The 16,142-nt window shown below is 54.6% G+C and overlaps 1 protein-coding gene across 1 annotated transcript; it reads left to right on the top strand.

The window, feature by feature from the left end:
• The first annotated feature begins 5,738 nt into the window (after positions 1-5,738).
• On the top strand, positions 5,739-15,905 carry Panx2 (pannexin 2). Its single transcript, XM_028869141.2, has 3 exons — positions 5,739-5,995; positions 12,542-14,005; positions 14,515-15,905. Exons 1-3 carry the CDS (start codon positions 5,770-5,772, stop codon positions 14,856-14,858), a joined length of 2,034 nt encoding a protein of 677 aa, XP_028724974.1. The 5' UTR covers positions 5,739-5,769; the 3' UTR covers positions 14,859-15,905.
• Positions 15,906-16,142: the final 237 nt, after the last annotated feature.

Below are 16,142 nucleotides of genomic sequence, written 5' to 3'. Positions count from 1 at the left end.
GACCCCTTTCTGTCTCTGAATGCACCTGTTCCAGTGATAAGGGTCTTGTCTTTGATTTGCACCCTGCTGGCTACAATCTCTGGAGTTGGCTCCACCATCAACTGCTCTGTCCTGATCTAGATGTGTATGAAACAGCAGGAAAGGCCACCAGCTCCACTCACCTGAGAACTATAGGCCACAGCTGGCTGTGTTGTAGCACCTGAGGACTGAGAAGGGTGTTGGGTGGAACCAGGCCCATGTAGACCCCGTATTTCTGGAAAGGGGCAGTCCGTCAGGGCCTGTCCTGTCCTCCCTGGCCTGTCCCTGTATTCAAGTAGATGCCAACGTCTGAGAGCCTTCCTGGTTAGGTGAGACAGGCTCTTCAATGGGCCAAACTGGACTTGCAAGTCTGTGCTCTAGAGGCCCTAAGCAAAGAAGTAAAATTCACCAAGCTTCTTCCCCTGGCTTAGGAGGGGCCAGCACAGGTGATGTGGTACTGCTGCCTCTTTCAGAGCCCGGGGTGAGCAGCCTGGAGTTAGCCCTCCCTCTGTGCAGGTGAGGACCGTCCCTGATGAGGGTCTTCCCCCCTTCAGTCCTGCAGCGCTCCTTACTCCACAGGCCGATGGAGCCCATCTGCCCAGGTCCTGGTGCAGGAGAGACCCCACACTGCACCCATCCTATTAGAGTGTTCTCCCTCCACCCCCAGGGACTGCACCTGGCTTGCTGGAGCACAGAGGTGAGGAGGACAGGGATAATCCTCACAGAAATTTCAAGGGCTTCTACTACCTCAGGACCACAGTGGACAAGGCACTTTCCTCAGGCAGAGAATGGAGAGTCTTAGATGGGGGGCTTTGGGTGGAGTTGAGAGCAGCCTCCAGCCAACTTTCCCCAGTCTCCTCTCAGCAGGCATGGTGGTGTTATCAGCATAGTCACAGCCCTTGATCAGCCCTTCCCATCCCAGGAAAGACCACAGCCTTCATCCTGCCCATGGCCTCTGGGGCCCTAGCCAGGAACACATCTTTCTCTGGATTTTTGAAGGTGCTGCCCTCTAAAGTCAGGGAGCCTGCCCCCCAGTGAGTCTTTTCAGCTTAATTGCTGTCAGGCCTCTTTGGTGTCCTGTCCACATCTGTGTCATCCTCTTCCTCAGATCAAAACTCAATTGCGGTGTGGCCACCCAGAGAGGCCATGCAGGCAGGAGCAATGGCAGGGCTAACACCAGGAGGTAGCTAGCAGGTCCCAGAAAGGTGGCCAGTGACTGGGATGTCCATCAGTGACATGACCTAGTCACCTGAGCATCCAGCTAAGCTTAGTCATGAACCCATGGGCCTCAGCACCCTTCTACCTCAGAAATACCCATCCAGCTCAGGGCTAACCACATCTGCTCCAGCTTGAACTGAACGTTCTGTAGCTGAGACAGGTGTAGGACACATACTTCAGGGGATCTCTGGAGTGAGAGTGATGGGGTCAGAGGCAGAAGCAAGATGGGCTGAGATGAGCAGCATCCCAGTTCAGGAATAGAAGCCAGGAGGGGATCGCTGTACAGGACCTTACACAGAGCAGGCAGCAGCCTGGATAATCAGGGTGAGGGAAGGAAGCCACCGAAAATACAGAGTACAGAAGGCCCTGCTCTCAAGGATGACAACACTACTCAGACCAGTGTGACTACCTGCCAAGCAAGGACCAGCAGTGCCTGTAGGCAGGTAGGCACAGACAGACTTCAGACTTGGTCATAGCCCTTAGAGGAAATGGAAAATGTGTTTCCTTGCTTATTTTTAAGTTACCTACATTTTTCTTTTAGATTTTACTTATTCTTACTTTATGTATATGGTATTTTATGTGCCGTGCCAGCAGAGTCCAGAAGATGGTGTAGGATCCTCTGGAGTTACAATCCATGTGGGTTCTAGGAACCAAACCCGGTTCCTCTATAAAAGCAGCCAGTGCTCTTAACTACAGAGCTCTCTTTCCAGCCCCAGTTTCTCATTTTTAAAAGGCAACTTACAATGTCATTCCAAGCATACTGTAAATTTTGCCATTCCACAGCAAAACAGAACCACCTATCAGTGTCTCGTGTGAGGTGAAAACATGCTAACATTTTACACCACCATTGTCCACCAAAAGGACATCCTCCAAAGCTAGAAATGATGCTTTTCCCCTCGAGCCTGTATTTCTACTCTCTGGAGTTGAACCCCAGTATCAAATACTATGCTTGTGGGTCAGTTGGGAAGAAAATGTGAGTTTTCTTTCTTTTTTGGCACATATTTTCTGTTGTGTACTCAAAATGGATTTCACATTCATCACCTATGGTCCCAGAAGACAGTGATGAGCTCTGACCAGGAAGCCCAAGCAAACACTTGATACTCCTGACCCTAGAAGGTACCTGGCCTCATTCTGAAGCGGCAGTTCCCGAGCAGGAGTGGAGGGATAGCCACAGAGCAGCTCAGGGTGGAATGTCCCTGTGCTGCTGTTCAGGACATTGAAAATGGAGTTGTGTGTTGTGTGGAATGACCTCCGCTTGCTCAGCTCACCTCTTCTCAGAATATAGGACTAGTTGATTGGCAATTCCATGAAGCTGAACCTGACACAAGAGTTGCAACTGAATTATCATTCTTAAAATCATGTCAGTGCCTAATCAAAATGTTGCCAATTTTCATAAAAACTAAACATGGAGGTAAAATTAAATTGGAAATGCATCTTGCAATAGTCCAAATGAGGCCTTTTGTTGTTGTTTTTAGTTCTTTGAGAATTTCATACAATGTATTTTGATGATTTTTCACCCTTCCCTAATTCCTCCTAAATCTACCCCTCACTCTACCCACCCAACGTTGTGCCCTCCCTTCACCCATCAAATCCAATTGTGCAGCCCATATCTTGGATGTGTAGCCTTCCATTGGAATGTGGTCCATTTACCAGGGCAACATTCTTAAAGTAAACGGACTCCTCGGCAGCTATCAACTGCCACTAGCTCCCTGGCTAGTGGTAAAACTTCATGTCTAATGCTTCTTTCCATGCTGAGATTTGGTCTAGAGTGAGCTTGCAAAGGACTGACTAATGCTGTCAAATTGATGTGTGTTCACATGTGCAGCTGCCCTGGTGTGTCTGGAGGACACTATTTCCTTGTACTCGTCCACCACCTGGCTCTTAAAACTCTCCCTGCCCCCTCTTCAGCAATGATCCCTGAGCCTTGGGAGACAGGATGTGATGTACATGTCTTAATTTAGGGCTGAGCATTCCACAGTCTCTTATTTTCTGCATCTTGGCCAGTTGTGGATCTCTGTGTTAATCACCGCCTACTGCAAATAGGAGCTTCACTGATGAGGGTGGGAAGGTGCATTAATTAATCAGATTATTATGTTCAGTTAGCAGAATAATAGTAGTGGGATCTCTCAGAGCCTGTGACCCATCTTGGCCCAACAATGGTTGCCAGGTATGGGGTTCACCTTGTGGAGTGGGACTTAAATCCAATCAAAATGGTTGGTTACTCCCATGCTGTTGACACCACTATTACATCAGTGGACATGGCACACCAGGCCAGTCATTACAGCTTGTAGGGTTCACAGCTGGCTAAGACCCCCGTGTTGACTCTTCTCCCCTCATAGTGTACTTAGCACCTTATAGCACTGTGAAAGTTAGCCAGTCAGGATGGAGCTTTCAAGTCAGTACCTGCTTAATGTCTCCATATCCCATGACTAAAGTCTGTGGTATGTCCAGCACTAGGGTCTCACTATCAGGTTCTGAAAGATAACCAAGAACAGTGGTAGTGTAACCAAGAACAGTGTAATATTTTGGTATCTATGGAAATTGAGTGGCCAACAACTCCACTGGGCTTTTTATTTGTCAGCCTCTGGTGTCTAGTAGGGGCATTGTTGCCCCATTATTGGGCAACTCCATTTAAACTCTTTGGTTTTGTCTTTATTATTTTATGTATATGGGCATTTTGTCTGCATGTATTCTGTACACCACATTAGTGCAGTGTGTGCAGAGAGCAGGAGGAGGATCCCATCCTCTGGAACTGGGGTTGCAGACTGTTGTTAGTAGCCATGGATGCTGGGGGAAAATCTGTGGACCTAAGTTCAAGTCCCAACACCCACGTAGTGGCTTATAATGTCTGTAACCTCAGCCCCAGGGAGTTCTTCTGGCCTCTGTGTCCACCAAATGCAGGTGGTACATATACATACATGCAGGCAAAACACCCATACACATAATTTTTTTTAAATAAGGCTCTCAGAGTGAATAGATAGAGCCTTTGGGGAGGCATGCACAATTAGTTAACAAAGGAAACATTTGGAAAATAAAGGAACTGCGGGTCAGAGAAAGACAAGAACTCAGTGAGAAGTGGTCAGTCAATGTGCAAAAAAAGCCTAGTAATCAGAAAAGGGCAAACAGAATAACAATGCAGAGCTCTGGAAGGTTGGATGATGGGGTATAAACAGCATAAAAGCCAAGGATGGTGCAGGGAGTACTCAGAGGGCCTCAAAATGACTGCACGGGAAACCTAAGGTGATAGCTTGTCATAGGTAACTGGGGCACCTCAGTGCAGCCAGGAACCCCGGGAATGGGGAGTGAGATGCGGTTAACAACAGCAGAGTCAGGTGAAAGTAAAATCTGTGGAAGCAAGAATGCATCCTTTACAGGTAAGGGCCTTTCAGAGCCGAAAGGATCAGAGTCGGGCCAGACAGGACAGTTGCCCTCTCCAGGTTCTGCTTTGGTCTGTGGAGGTATTTCCAGACAGCTAATGGATGGTTATTGAAGGAAGTTACTACTCCAGGCACACACAAAGACAATGATGGAGGATACTGAGCCAGGGAATCGCTCAGGAGGCCAAGGCTGCAGAAGTTTGTGTACAGTAGCTCTTGAGAACAGCACATGTGCGTGGCCCAGGGGGTCAGATGACAGCATGGAGGCAGGAAGCCCCCACAAGCTGGCTCAACTCCATGAATGTTGACTGTGGGGGAAGTTGCCCGAGATGCTGGGTTAGCAAGCAAGCATATCCACATGGGGCGACATGGGGGGGACACAGCGTTCATCTGAGTGCCCCTGGGTCCGGGACGTGGCTGCAGTAAAGAGGCATGTGGGGGCCTTGGAGAGGACGCCCGACATTTATGTGCAGGCTCTAGCCTGAGAAGAGGGGTTCGGGTTTCCTTGCCCTTGTCTGCAACACCCCATAGGGCAGCCGCTGCGCTCATGGGGGGCCAGGACCCGGTGAGGAACAAGAGAGCAGAGGTTCTGTAGAGCTAGAAACCTCAGGCCACCAGGCAAGATTTGAGCCCACAGCGATCAGTCCCTTTCAGTGCTCAGGGGTAGGGGAGCCAGAGCTCGGCCCAACCCTGATGCTACCGGCTGGTCACTATGAACTCCGTTCATTTCATTTAAAATTTAATTTTTTTTTTTTTTTGCAAAGTCATCGCCAACGCCGCAGCTACGTGGCAGGTGGGGGGAGCGGGGGGCGGAGCCACGCCGCGGAGTTGCCGCAGGTAAACAGCCCCCCTCCCAGGCGGGAGCGGGCCGCGCGGCCCAGGCAGGAGAGCCGCCGCCGCCCCCGGGAGGGACGCAGGGCGCGGGCCGGCTACAGCGCACGGAGGGGGCGGCGGCGGCCCGGCGCCCTGGCAGCCCGACCCCTCTCGCGGGGCGGCAGACCCCGAGCCCCGCCGCGTCCCCGCTGACATCCCCCTTCCGGCGCCCCGCGCACTGCGCCCCGCGGTCACAGTCCCCTCGCCCCCCGCCGCCCTCTCCGGCGCGCGGCCCCGCCCGCGCCCCCCGCCCGTACCTCGCCGGGCCGCGCCCCCGCCCCCCATGCACCACCTCCTGGAGCAGTCGGCGGACATGGCGACCGCGCTGCTGGCGGGCGAGAAGCTGAGGGAGCTGATCCTGCCTGGCTCGCAGGACGACAAGGCGGGCGCGCTGGCCGCGCTGCTGCTGCAGCTCAAGCTGGAACTGCCGTTCGACCGCGTGGTCACCATCGGCACCGTGCTGGTACCCATCCTGCTGGTCACCCTGGTCTTCACCAAGAACTTCGCAGGTGAGGCAGGGCGCGCGTCCGCAGGTGTTTAGCGCCCAGCGCTCTGAGCGCGCCGGCTCTCAGCGCCAGGCAGCTAGCTCCAGCTGGACCGCACCCACCTGGCCAGGCCGGGAGGCATTGCCCTCGGGTCTCAGCACAGACCTTGGGCAGCACCTCAGTCTGGCACGAGGGGTTGGAGCGAGACGGGGCCTCCCAGAGAGCCCTCCTCTGTTTTATTGTTGTTTGGCTTTCCATTCCTTCAGCCTCAAGCCGTGAGGAGAGTAGGCCTGTCAATGGGACTTGGGGTCTGAGTTGTAGACTGTCACAGTGTGGACTGAGGCTTGGAGGAGTAGCCAGTGAGGACCAGAGAAGGATGTTCTGAGTGTTGAGAGCCACTGCCCAGGGAGAGTGAAAATCCCATGATGCTTCACGGGACTCATGGGGCTGACAGTGTAGGAAATTGAGGGTACTTCTGAGGAGCTCTGAAGTACCCCCCTCCAAAGGTCTTCTGCAGAAGAGGTCAGACATGGCTGGCCTTGGAGGGCACCAAGCGATGATGGCCCAAGAGGCCACCCTTGGCTGGCAAAGGCAGAGTAGGTGGAAGATGGGGCAGGTCAGGGTAGAGTGAATAGGCTGAGAGGTCAGGGGGCCTGGTGTGAGAGGGAGCACGTGGGTGCACCTGTGTTCATAGCCAGGAAAGTGCACGTGCTTGGTGGGCACTGCCTAAGATGACATGTTCAGAACAGAGCAGTAAGCCAACGCCAGGCCCTGGGGAGCTGCCTTCTGGTGACACAGAGACAGGAAATAGTGTCTCCCACCTGGAGCTGAGCTGAGGCAAGGACTCAGCCCTAGATATCCACATGCACAGGTCTAATTTGTGGCCCAGAGGTACAGGTTTCATAGCAGGAAACCGTCAGGGCTCCAGAGTTCCTCTGGAGGTGCAGGCTGCTCTACCCTCTGCAGCTCCTGGGGAACAAGAATAGGTATTTTAATACCCACCTCTTCACCGTCCTCCACAGGTGCCTCACCTTTCAGGAAACTCCAGGACCTAGAGATGTCCAACCTGAGAGGAGGCGTCCTTCAGACTGCTTAATACTACCCAAGGGTGGAGGAAGTTCTCCTGGTCTCCATCCTTGCACTCCAAAAGCTCTGACACTCAGGATTAGATGTCCCCATAAGCAAGACAGAAGAATTTGGGCACAGTGGGGCCTCCAGTCACACCCAGGTGTGTGCACAAAGGGGCCTTGGGCTGTGCTGGTCACGGTATCAGTCATGGGGTGGCTGGCTTACAACCACAGACATGTGCCTCACAGTTCTGGGGGCCAGAAGCACAAAGTCCAGGTGCGGGGAGGACTGAGTTCTCTCTCAATGCCCTAGAGAATGACAAGGACCCTTTCTTCCTGATTAGCTGGTAGCTGCAGACCATCTCTGGTATTCCGTGGCCTGTAGCTGCACGAGCATTGTGTCTGTCCTCTCTTGGGGATTTCCCCATGTCCATGTCCCTCCCTTGACTTACAAGGACACAGCAGGGTTAGGGTTACTCTACTCCATTCTCACCTCATTTACATCTGCAAAGGCTTTTCTATCAGTCCACCAGGTATAGGGAAAGGATTTCAGCAGATACTTGGGAACACAGCTTTGTCTATGACAGACTTTACAGGGTAGCCTCAGATGTGGGGGTACACATGGACTGATGTGAGCCCTACACTCAAGCACTGCCAGCCCAGCTTGTCACCTGTGAGGCCTCCAAACACCCTGCATCCAGCTGGGCCTGGAACCACCAGGATGTCCCCCGAAGTCAGCCCTGATCCTGGGCCTGTTCCTTCAAACTCCCTGTGCTTTCCCTCAGAAATGCATGTGCCCACCTGAGGCCCACATGTCTAAGCCCGTCTACCCATGCCAAGCTAGTCCCACACGAGCATGAGGAGGGCCCTAGTGCCTCTGCAGCATGGACAAGCAGCTGTGCTTGGCCAGTAAGGCTGCTCTTTTCCTGGGAGGACAGAGAATGAACCACCAGCCTTAATCCTACCCTTTGCCCTCCCTGACTTCCTGCATATAATTTTGAAGCATGGACTGCTTCTCTTGGCTTTGAATGATGTTCAGAACAGCATGGTAGCCTCTTGTGGCTCTTCACCATCCTTTTGCCCCACAGAAGCTAGAAGCATCTAGGGACCTCAGGCACAAGAGAATCGGGTGTGGGGAAAGGCTGCCTTAATGGTTCTTTCTCCCGAGGCCTGAAACTGCATGGGAACCACTCAGTGAGAACATGGGAGATAAGACAGGTGCATACTCAGGACCCTGTGCCAGGGCTCTGTGTGAAGGATTTGGGACTTCTGGCCTCCAGATCTGGGAGGTATGTGTCTGCTGTTTTAAGCCAGCCACCCCACTGCTAGTACTGTGACCAGTGTGACCAACGGTCGCTCCATTTTTTTCTGCATACTCCCGGGTCCTGCCTATAGGGGCATTCAATCCTGAATGTCAGAGGAGGGTGCTGTGTGGATACCCTCTCAGGAGGAGTCCACCTTCCTTGTAGTGGGTCCTGCTATGTTAAAAATGAATTTCCTTGAGCTCAGCACTGCTGATCTCCACCTAGCAGAGCTGGAGGTAGAGCTCAAGGTGTAGGGACAGCCTGGGAAAATCTCAGAGGACTCCTGTCTGGAGACCAGCTGGTGATGGGGCCAGGGCCACTGGGAAATAGCTCCCCTGCCACTCAGGCGGGAGTGGGGGAAGGGGAGAGAGGCAAAGAGCCACCAGATTGCTCAGACTGGGAGGTCAGCAACGACTTTTTCCTAAAATAGTCAAATAATCAGGTCCTAGGTACCTGGGGGTACTTTTGGTTATCGCCTGGGCATGACCACCCAGCTCACAGAAGTGGGATGTCACCCAGGAGGGGTCCCATTCTTAGTACTCTTTCTTCATTAAAGAAGGAAAACTGAAAGCGCCTCATAGGATGAGCATAGGCAGTCCTGCCCCTGGCCCCTGGCCTTTCCCTAGGCATCCCACCCAGCAGGATGGATCTCAGGGTGGACCTGTGAGAGGTGGAGGCACTCGGACACCAGCCCATCTACTCTTTTCTGTGGCCCCTGGAAGTCAACCCTTTCTGCCCCGGGGATGAGTCTCACCCCTGCAAGGCCTGCAGCACTCAGAAGTATCCACCCATACCATGGCAGGAAGTACCAGCATGGAGTACTCCCCCACGTACATACACACATGAGGCAGGCAGCCTGCGAGAAGCCAGGGCCACCTGTTATCTGCCCACACTGCTGGAACAGACGAACACAAACCCAGTGGCTTCAAGCGATGCCCGAGACTAGGGTGTGGCTCAGCAGCAGAGCGTTTGCTTAGCATGCTGGAGGGCCTGGGTGGACCTGCGCCTCACACACACCGAAAGGCAAACAAACAAGGCCGGCAAGAGAGCTCAGCCCTAAAGATGCTTTCCTCGAGCCTGACAACTCGAGTTTGATCCCTGGAATCCACAGGGTAGCGGGAGAGAACCAATACCCACCAGTTGTCCACTGACCTCCACATACATTCCACGGCACACATGACACCCACACACATACACGTAAACACACACACAAACGTTTCAAAATTAAGGAAAACAGCTGTCCTCCATTTCTGCAGAAATCTGAAGTGAGTGTTACACTATGGGTAAATTGTGGGCAGGGCCAGTCGTGGAATTTCCAGTGGCAAGTCCATTCCCACCTTCAGGACCTAGCTACGTCATGTCATCTGGCTCAGGCCTTCTCTATGCTACCACTGCCTGCCTTTGAAAGGGACTCCTGTGATCTCATTGTCCCACTCAGGTAATCCAGGAAAAGATCTGGACCTGTCCTGGGGGAGGGGGAGCTGAGAGGGCAGTGGCAGCTGTGAGCTGGCCAGAGGCAATAGCCTCAGCAGAACCAGGGATCCCTGGAAAGGCTTCCCTTCCACAAGTGACAGAGGTGTAAGTGAGCTGGGCTGTTTGCAGGCTGGACCCCAGGAGTGGACTGGAAATATGCCTGATGCTCAAGTTCAGCCCAACCCTGGACAGAATTCCAAATCAAAACCCTATAGGTCTGTGCTTATACTATTTAGACCTGCTCTTCTGGAGGCCTCAACAAGCACTTAATGCTCACTGCTGTTGTCCCCATGCCACTGTGACGGGGTAGGCAGTCTCAGCTAGTGCTTGACTGACTAGTAGTTTCCTTGGCTAGGAATCTCAGTGCACTCTTATGAGCAGCAGGGGGCCCAGCAGCCCAGGTATACACATTACCGTCCTCTGGGGGACGGACCCTCCAACAGCACTCTACAGAGATAGCTCTGTCTGCATTGAGATGGACCAGCTTTTGTGTCTCCTCCTTGAGCACCTGTACTTACCCAGGCAAGACTCATCGCCCCTGGGAAATCCCACAAGAGGGGCCTCACACAGAGAACTCTGTGTAGCCACTGTATCTTGGGCAGAGCATCCAGTGTCTGGGTACCTGCCATCCTGCCCAGTTCAGGCCCAGCACGACAAGTCCACAGCATCACCACCCTGTGGTAGCCAGCCATGCTTGAGCATGCACTCCTCTAGGTCCTTTGGTCTCAGCTGTGCCCTCAGAAGCACCATGTGCCTCTGCAGACACAGGCCAGCGAAGGAGGAGGTTTGGCTCCACTGGATATGCCCATGAGAGTATGGGGGTGTCTCCCCTTGCTTGTCCAGCTTGCAGTTTGGCTGGCTGTAGGGATGGGCTTGGTACAGGGTGGGAGGCAAATTCCCAGAGAGAAAACCATGCACCCTTCTGTGGCTTTAGGGGTTAACTGTAAGGAATATATATATTATATTATATATATATGTATATATAATATATATATATGAATAAAATTCCATTTTTTTTCAACCAAGAGAGCTTTGCTTTCCCTGTTTGCTCTTCTCAGAGCCCAGCTCATCCAGCCTGGACACCTGTCCTCCAGGATCTCAGGTTAAAGTGCTCAGCTTTCTCTAACTCTCTGTAGCCTCCTCTTCAGCCCCTGACCATGGTCAGGTGCCCAGCTCTCATGTGGGCATGGCTCAGCTTCAAGGAGCCCCCCAGTACCTGACCATCTAAGCAAGACTCACTCTGTCTAGCTCACCCACACCTCTACTGGAGCCTGCCATACCTTCCAGGACCATATGAGGAAGACCAGGGGCCACACAGGCCCTGCCTTTGGGGCTCTCCTTGACTGGGTTATTTTCTGGGAGTCCTTGAGCCGTAAGCTTCTTTGAGACTTCATGATGCGAGGCTATGTAGGCAGATGGATATACCCCCAAATGGGTACCAAGGTCCTAGGCTGTTAGAATGGGGTCAAGACCCCTAAATGTTGGTACTACAAGAAGAACATGCAAGCCGTGGGGCCTCTGTCCCCTGCCTCTTGGGCCCCCGGAAGCATCACCTGTGATTGATGTCTGTGTTGGTTATTTTTCTAGTTGCTGTGGCAGAAACAACCTAACGGAGCAAGGATTTGGTCTGGTTCACAGTCTCAGGGAATACATTTCAACATGGGGAGAAGGCGTATGGCTAGGGTGGCTCCATCCATGGCGAGAGCTCCTGGCGTAGCTCGTTCCCATTGAGGTGCATATAACCCCTGTGACCTTCCCCTAGTTTGATGCTTCTAGCTAGGCCCCACCTCCCGAAGATGCCACAAACCTACCAAAACAGTGCTACCAGATGGGCACAAATGTTCTGGCACCTAGGAATCATGACCCGGTCTGGTGGGCTTTGAGCCTCCAAGTTTCCTGGAAACGAATTAAAAGCATGAGATTGCAGAACAAGGCTGACCGTGGTCCGGTGCGAGCATGGGTAACATCCTTTGCTTCAGGACGTGTGCCCACTTAAGCAAGTGCAGCCGGGCCCTTAGTTCATGTGCAGTGGCAGATGTGTCCAGCCTGTGAGGGTTCCCTAGCAGTGTCCACCAGCATCCAGGGTTCCCACGTTTCCCTTCCTCCAGGACAGGGGGACTCGTAAGACCCCTTTCACCTGTCACAGGCCATTTTTTTTTTTTTTCATGGAATTTGGGCCTCTGTGACTGCGTCTGATTAGGTAGGAGCATCCAGGCCACCAATCCTGGCGATGCCAAGCCAGTGGCAGGGACTGGTATTTAGTCCATGTGGGATGCTGAAAGAGGGACCCTGGCTGCCAGCGTGACCTGTCTTAATCCTCTCTAGACCTTGGTTTCTCCTGTACATGCAGGCTCTCTGGCCTTTCTAGACCTAGATAAACAGTACTGGTCAGTTTCTCAGCTTATACAAGCAGGTCTTAACCCCTGCCTACCACTTTGTAAGGATGGGGACGACACACACAACACTGTCGTCAGGACACGGTGAGGGGAAACTGGCCTCAGAGGGGTAGGCCCACTTGGAAACAGCAGTCCCTGCATAAGGCACGCGGCTCTATCAGAGGGGCTGTAGAGTCCATGGACATGAGAGAGCCCAGCTACCTACACAGGTAGGGGAGGGGTCTGAGCAGAGATGGGATCAGGTCTATCCCACGCCCTTCATCCCAAGACCTGGTCTTCCTCAGGCCAGTCCCACCTCTTGCCCTAGCCCATGTCTCCTCTCTACCCTAGAGGAACCAATTTACTGTTACACTCCGCACAACTTCACCCGTGACCAGGCGCTGTACGCCCGTGGCTACTGCTGGACAGAGCTGCGGGATGCGCTGCCCGGCGTGGATGCCAGCCTGTGGCCATCGCTGTTTGAGCACAAGTTCCTGCCCTACGCACTGCTGGCCTTTGCTGCCATCATGTATGTGCCCGCCCTGGGCTGGGAGTTCCTGGCCTCCACGCGCCTCACCTCTGAGCTCAACTTCCTGCTTCAGGAGATCGACAACTGCTACCACCGAGCCGCTGAGGGCCGTGCCCCCAAGATCGAGAAGCAGATCCAGTCGAAGGGGCCAGGCATCACGGAGCGCGAGAAGCGGGAGATCATCGAGAACGCTGAGAAGGAGAAGAGCCCCGAGCAGAATCTGTTTGAGAAGTACCTGGAGCGCCGGGGCCGCAGCAACTTCTTGGCCAAGCTGTACTTGGCGCGGCATGTGCTGATCCTGCTGCTCAGTGTGGTGCCCATCTCCTACCTGTGCACCTACTACGCCACCCAGAAGCAGAACGAGTTCACCTGTGCCCTGGGCGCCTCACCAGATGGGCCAGTGGGTAGCGCTGGACCCACGGTGCGCGTCAACTGCAAGCTGCCGTCCGTGCAGCTGCAGCGGATCATTGCAGGCGTGGACATCGTACTCCTCTGCTTCATGAACCTCATCATCCTAGTCAACCTCATCCACCTCTTCATCTTCCGCAAGAGCAACTTCATCTTTGACAAACTACACAAGGTGGGCATCAAGACGCGCCGGCAGTGGCGGCGCTCACAGTTCTGCGACATCAACATCCTGGCCATGTTCTGCAACGAGAACCGCGACCACATCAAGTCGCTCAATCGGCTGGACTTCATCACCAACGAGAGCGACCTCATGTACGACAATGTGGTGCGGCAGCTCCTGGCGGCCCTGGCTCAGTCCAACCATGACACCACGCCCACTGTGCGGGACTCCGGCATCCAGACTGTGGACCCCAGCATCAACCCTGCAGAGCCTGATGGCTCCGCTGAGCCACCTGTGGTCAAGCGGCCCCGCAAGAAAATGAAGTGGATCCCCACCAGCAACCCGCTGCCACAGCCCTTCAAGGAGCAGCTGGCCATTATGCGCGTGGAAAACAGCAAGGCTGAGAAGCCCAAGCCCGTACGCAGGAAGACAGCCACAGACACGCTTATTGCCCCGCTGCTGGATGCTGGTGCCCGGGCTGCCCACCACTACAAGGGTAGTGGGGGTGATCCCGGCCCCTCCCCTGCCCCACCTGCTGCCTCTGACAAGAAACATACCCGTCACTTCTCCTTGGATGTGCATCCCTACATCCTAGGTACCAAGAAGGCCAAGACTGAGGCAGTACCCCCTGCCCTGCCAGCCTCCCGGAGCCAAGAAGGTAGCTTCCTGTCCCAGACAGAAGAATGTGGGCTGGGCCTGGCTGCAGCACCCACCAAAGGTAGGGAGCCAGGCAGGTGGGGGATGGGGCAAGACGTAGATTCCCAGGGAGCCCCGAGCAGGAAACTGGCAGTCCCCCGTGTCTAGGGCACGAGGGCAGAAGACACCGCAGAACAATGTAGATGAGGTGGCAGCCGGGCTAGCTAGGGCTTGGTGACAGCTGGGCCAGCTGATGGGTTGCTCCTAAGGTGAGGTGCAGGCCTAACAGGAGTCTGGATGCTCCCATAAGGCAGAGGATGAGGAGGAAGGCAGGGCTGTGGCCACACATCTCCTTTGGTCAATAAGGGCTTCAGGCAGATGTGGGCCACTGCGGGCGGGTGGAGGGTGTTTAGCAAACAGCACTGCTATTCACGGGTAGCGAGACTTAGCTGGGCAGGCTGCTAAGTGCGAGGGTGCCTGCCATCCATGGAAGCTAGGGGCCCAGCGAGCGGGTCCCGTGGGTGACATCGGGAGGGCCGTAGGAGCGAGTGAGCTAGCCGGTGAAATGCCTATGTTCCTGCCTGTTTGCAGATGCTCCACCCCCCGAGAAGGAAACCCCATACCCCACAGAGCCTGCCCTGCCAGGGCTTCCATCTGGGGGCCCATTTCACGTCTGCTCACCCCCTGCGGCTCCTGCTGCTGCCCCCCTGTCACCAGGCAGTCTGGGCAAGGCTGACCCCCTCACCATCCTCAGCCGAAATGCCACCCACCCCCTGCTCCACATCAGCACGCTCTATGAGGCCCGGGAAGAGGAGGAAGGAGGTCCCTGTGCACCCTCAGACATGGGCGACCTCCTCACCATCCCCCCACCCCAGCAGATCCTCATCGCCACCTTCGAGGAGCCAAGAACAGTTGTGAGTACTGTGGAGTTTTGAGGGGCAGGGCCCTCCAGGCTGCCAAAAACTCTCTGCATGAGCCAGGGATGGCCCAGCTGAGCCTAGCCTTGAGTAGACCTGAACTCTGCTCACCCAGTACTGCCTACACCCCCAGCCTCCTGTCTGCATGCCACGGGGCCCAGCACTCCTTCCCCCTGGCTCACCATGGCATCCACGGGTGCAGGCTGGGGCTAGAGCGCAAGGTGGGGGGGTAGGGTGCCCACCCTGGCATCAGGCGGCCCCTGTGTGCTGGGCCACAAGAGAGAGTTTATTTTTTTCATGGGTTTTGTTGTGTGCCGAGACGACTCAGCAGACCCAGTTGGGCCCAGCCTAGGGTGTGTGAGGAGGAAGCTTGAGGACGGTGGCACTGACCTCAGGACAGACCCCAGGGGTCACTCACTTAAGGGCCTGGCCCCTGCAGAGGGACCTGATGCCTTCAGGTGGGGGAACCGAGGGCTGCCCCAGGTCCAAATCAACATGCACTTTCTCCTCCTAGCCTGACACACACTTTATTTTACTATGATTACTGTAACTGAGGAGCTTATTTATCATCAGGAGAATTAGGGTGCATTTAAAGCAAAGGATGGTGTGTGGGTGTGTGTGGGTGTGTGTGTGTGTGTGTGTGTGTGTGTGTGTGTGTGTGTGTGTTAAGCAGAGGTGGGTGTGAGTGTGCAAGTAAGCAGGTGTGGGTATAAGCACCTGCCTGAGTGCTGCTCGAGTTTGCCAGAGGGCACAGTGCCCACGCGCCAGCAAGCTCACGAACAAGTAGGGGACAAGCGTGGTGTGAGTGAGCCTGAGCGTGTGGAGTGTACGAGTGGTACCCACGTGAGCAGTGGGTGAGAGCAGGCCTAGGCACCAGGGTGCAAGTGAGGGAAGGAATACAACGCAATAACCACATCCCCCTCCCGGGTCCCCAGCTGCTGGCTGGGCTGCTTCCCATGGGAGTCCAGGCCCCACTGGCCCCACCCCTATTACCTCAGCCACGCGCCACGTGACGAAGTATTAACAAGGTAGCACCGAGCATATCAATAAATACTATTCTGATAACTCCCTGTGCTTTGAGGCCCTGCCTCCCTGTACTAACTAGAGCTGCCTGCAACACCCATCCACACCTGGGCATCTCTGGGAGCCACTGGGTCACAGTGGGCAGGGCCAGGCAGCCTAGGATGCAGGAACATCAGGCCTCCACCCGGAAGTGTGAGGAGGGGGACGATGGGGCACTGGGTTGTGGGGCTGTGGGGGGACAGAGTATTAAGGGAGCTCTCTGGGGAGGGACAGAGTATC

The sequence above is a fragment of the Peromyscus leucopus genome, chromosome 20, assembly GCF_004664715.2.
Source record: "Peromyscus leucopus breed LL Stock chromosome 20, UCI_PerLeu_2.1, whole genome shotgun sequence".
Taxonomy (NCBI): Eukaryota; Metazoa; Chordata; class Mammalia; order Rodentia; family Cricetidae; genus Peromyscus; species Peromyscus leucopus.
The sequence above is the reverse complement of the archived record's forward strand: the minus strand, read 5'-3'. Positions and strand labels throughout refer to the sequence as shown.

Coding starts and splice junctions, on each gene's coding strand:
- Panx2 (XM_028869141.2), top strand. CDS start 5,770: ATGCACCACCTCCTGGAGCAGTCGGCGGACATGGCGACCGCGCTGCTG. Junction 5,996..12,541: donor CTTCACCAAGAACTTCGCAG/GTGAGGCAGGGC, acceptor TCTCTACCCTAG/AGGAACCAATTTACTGTTAC. Junction 14,006..14,514: donor GGCTGCAGCACCCACCAAAG/GTAGGGAGCCAG, acceptor GCCTGTTTGCAG/ATGCTCCACCCCCCGAGAAG.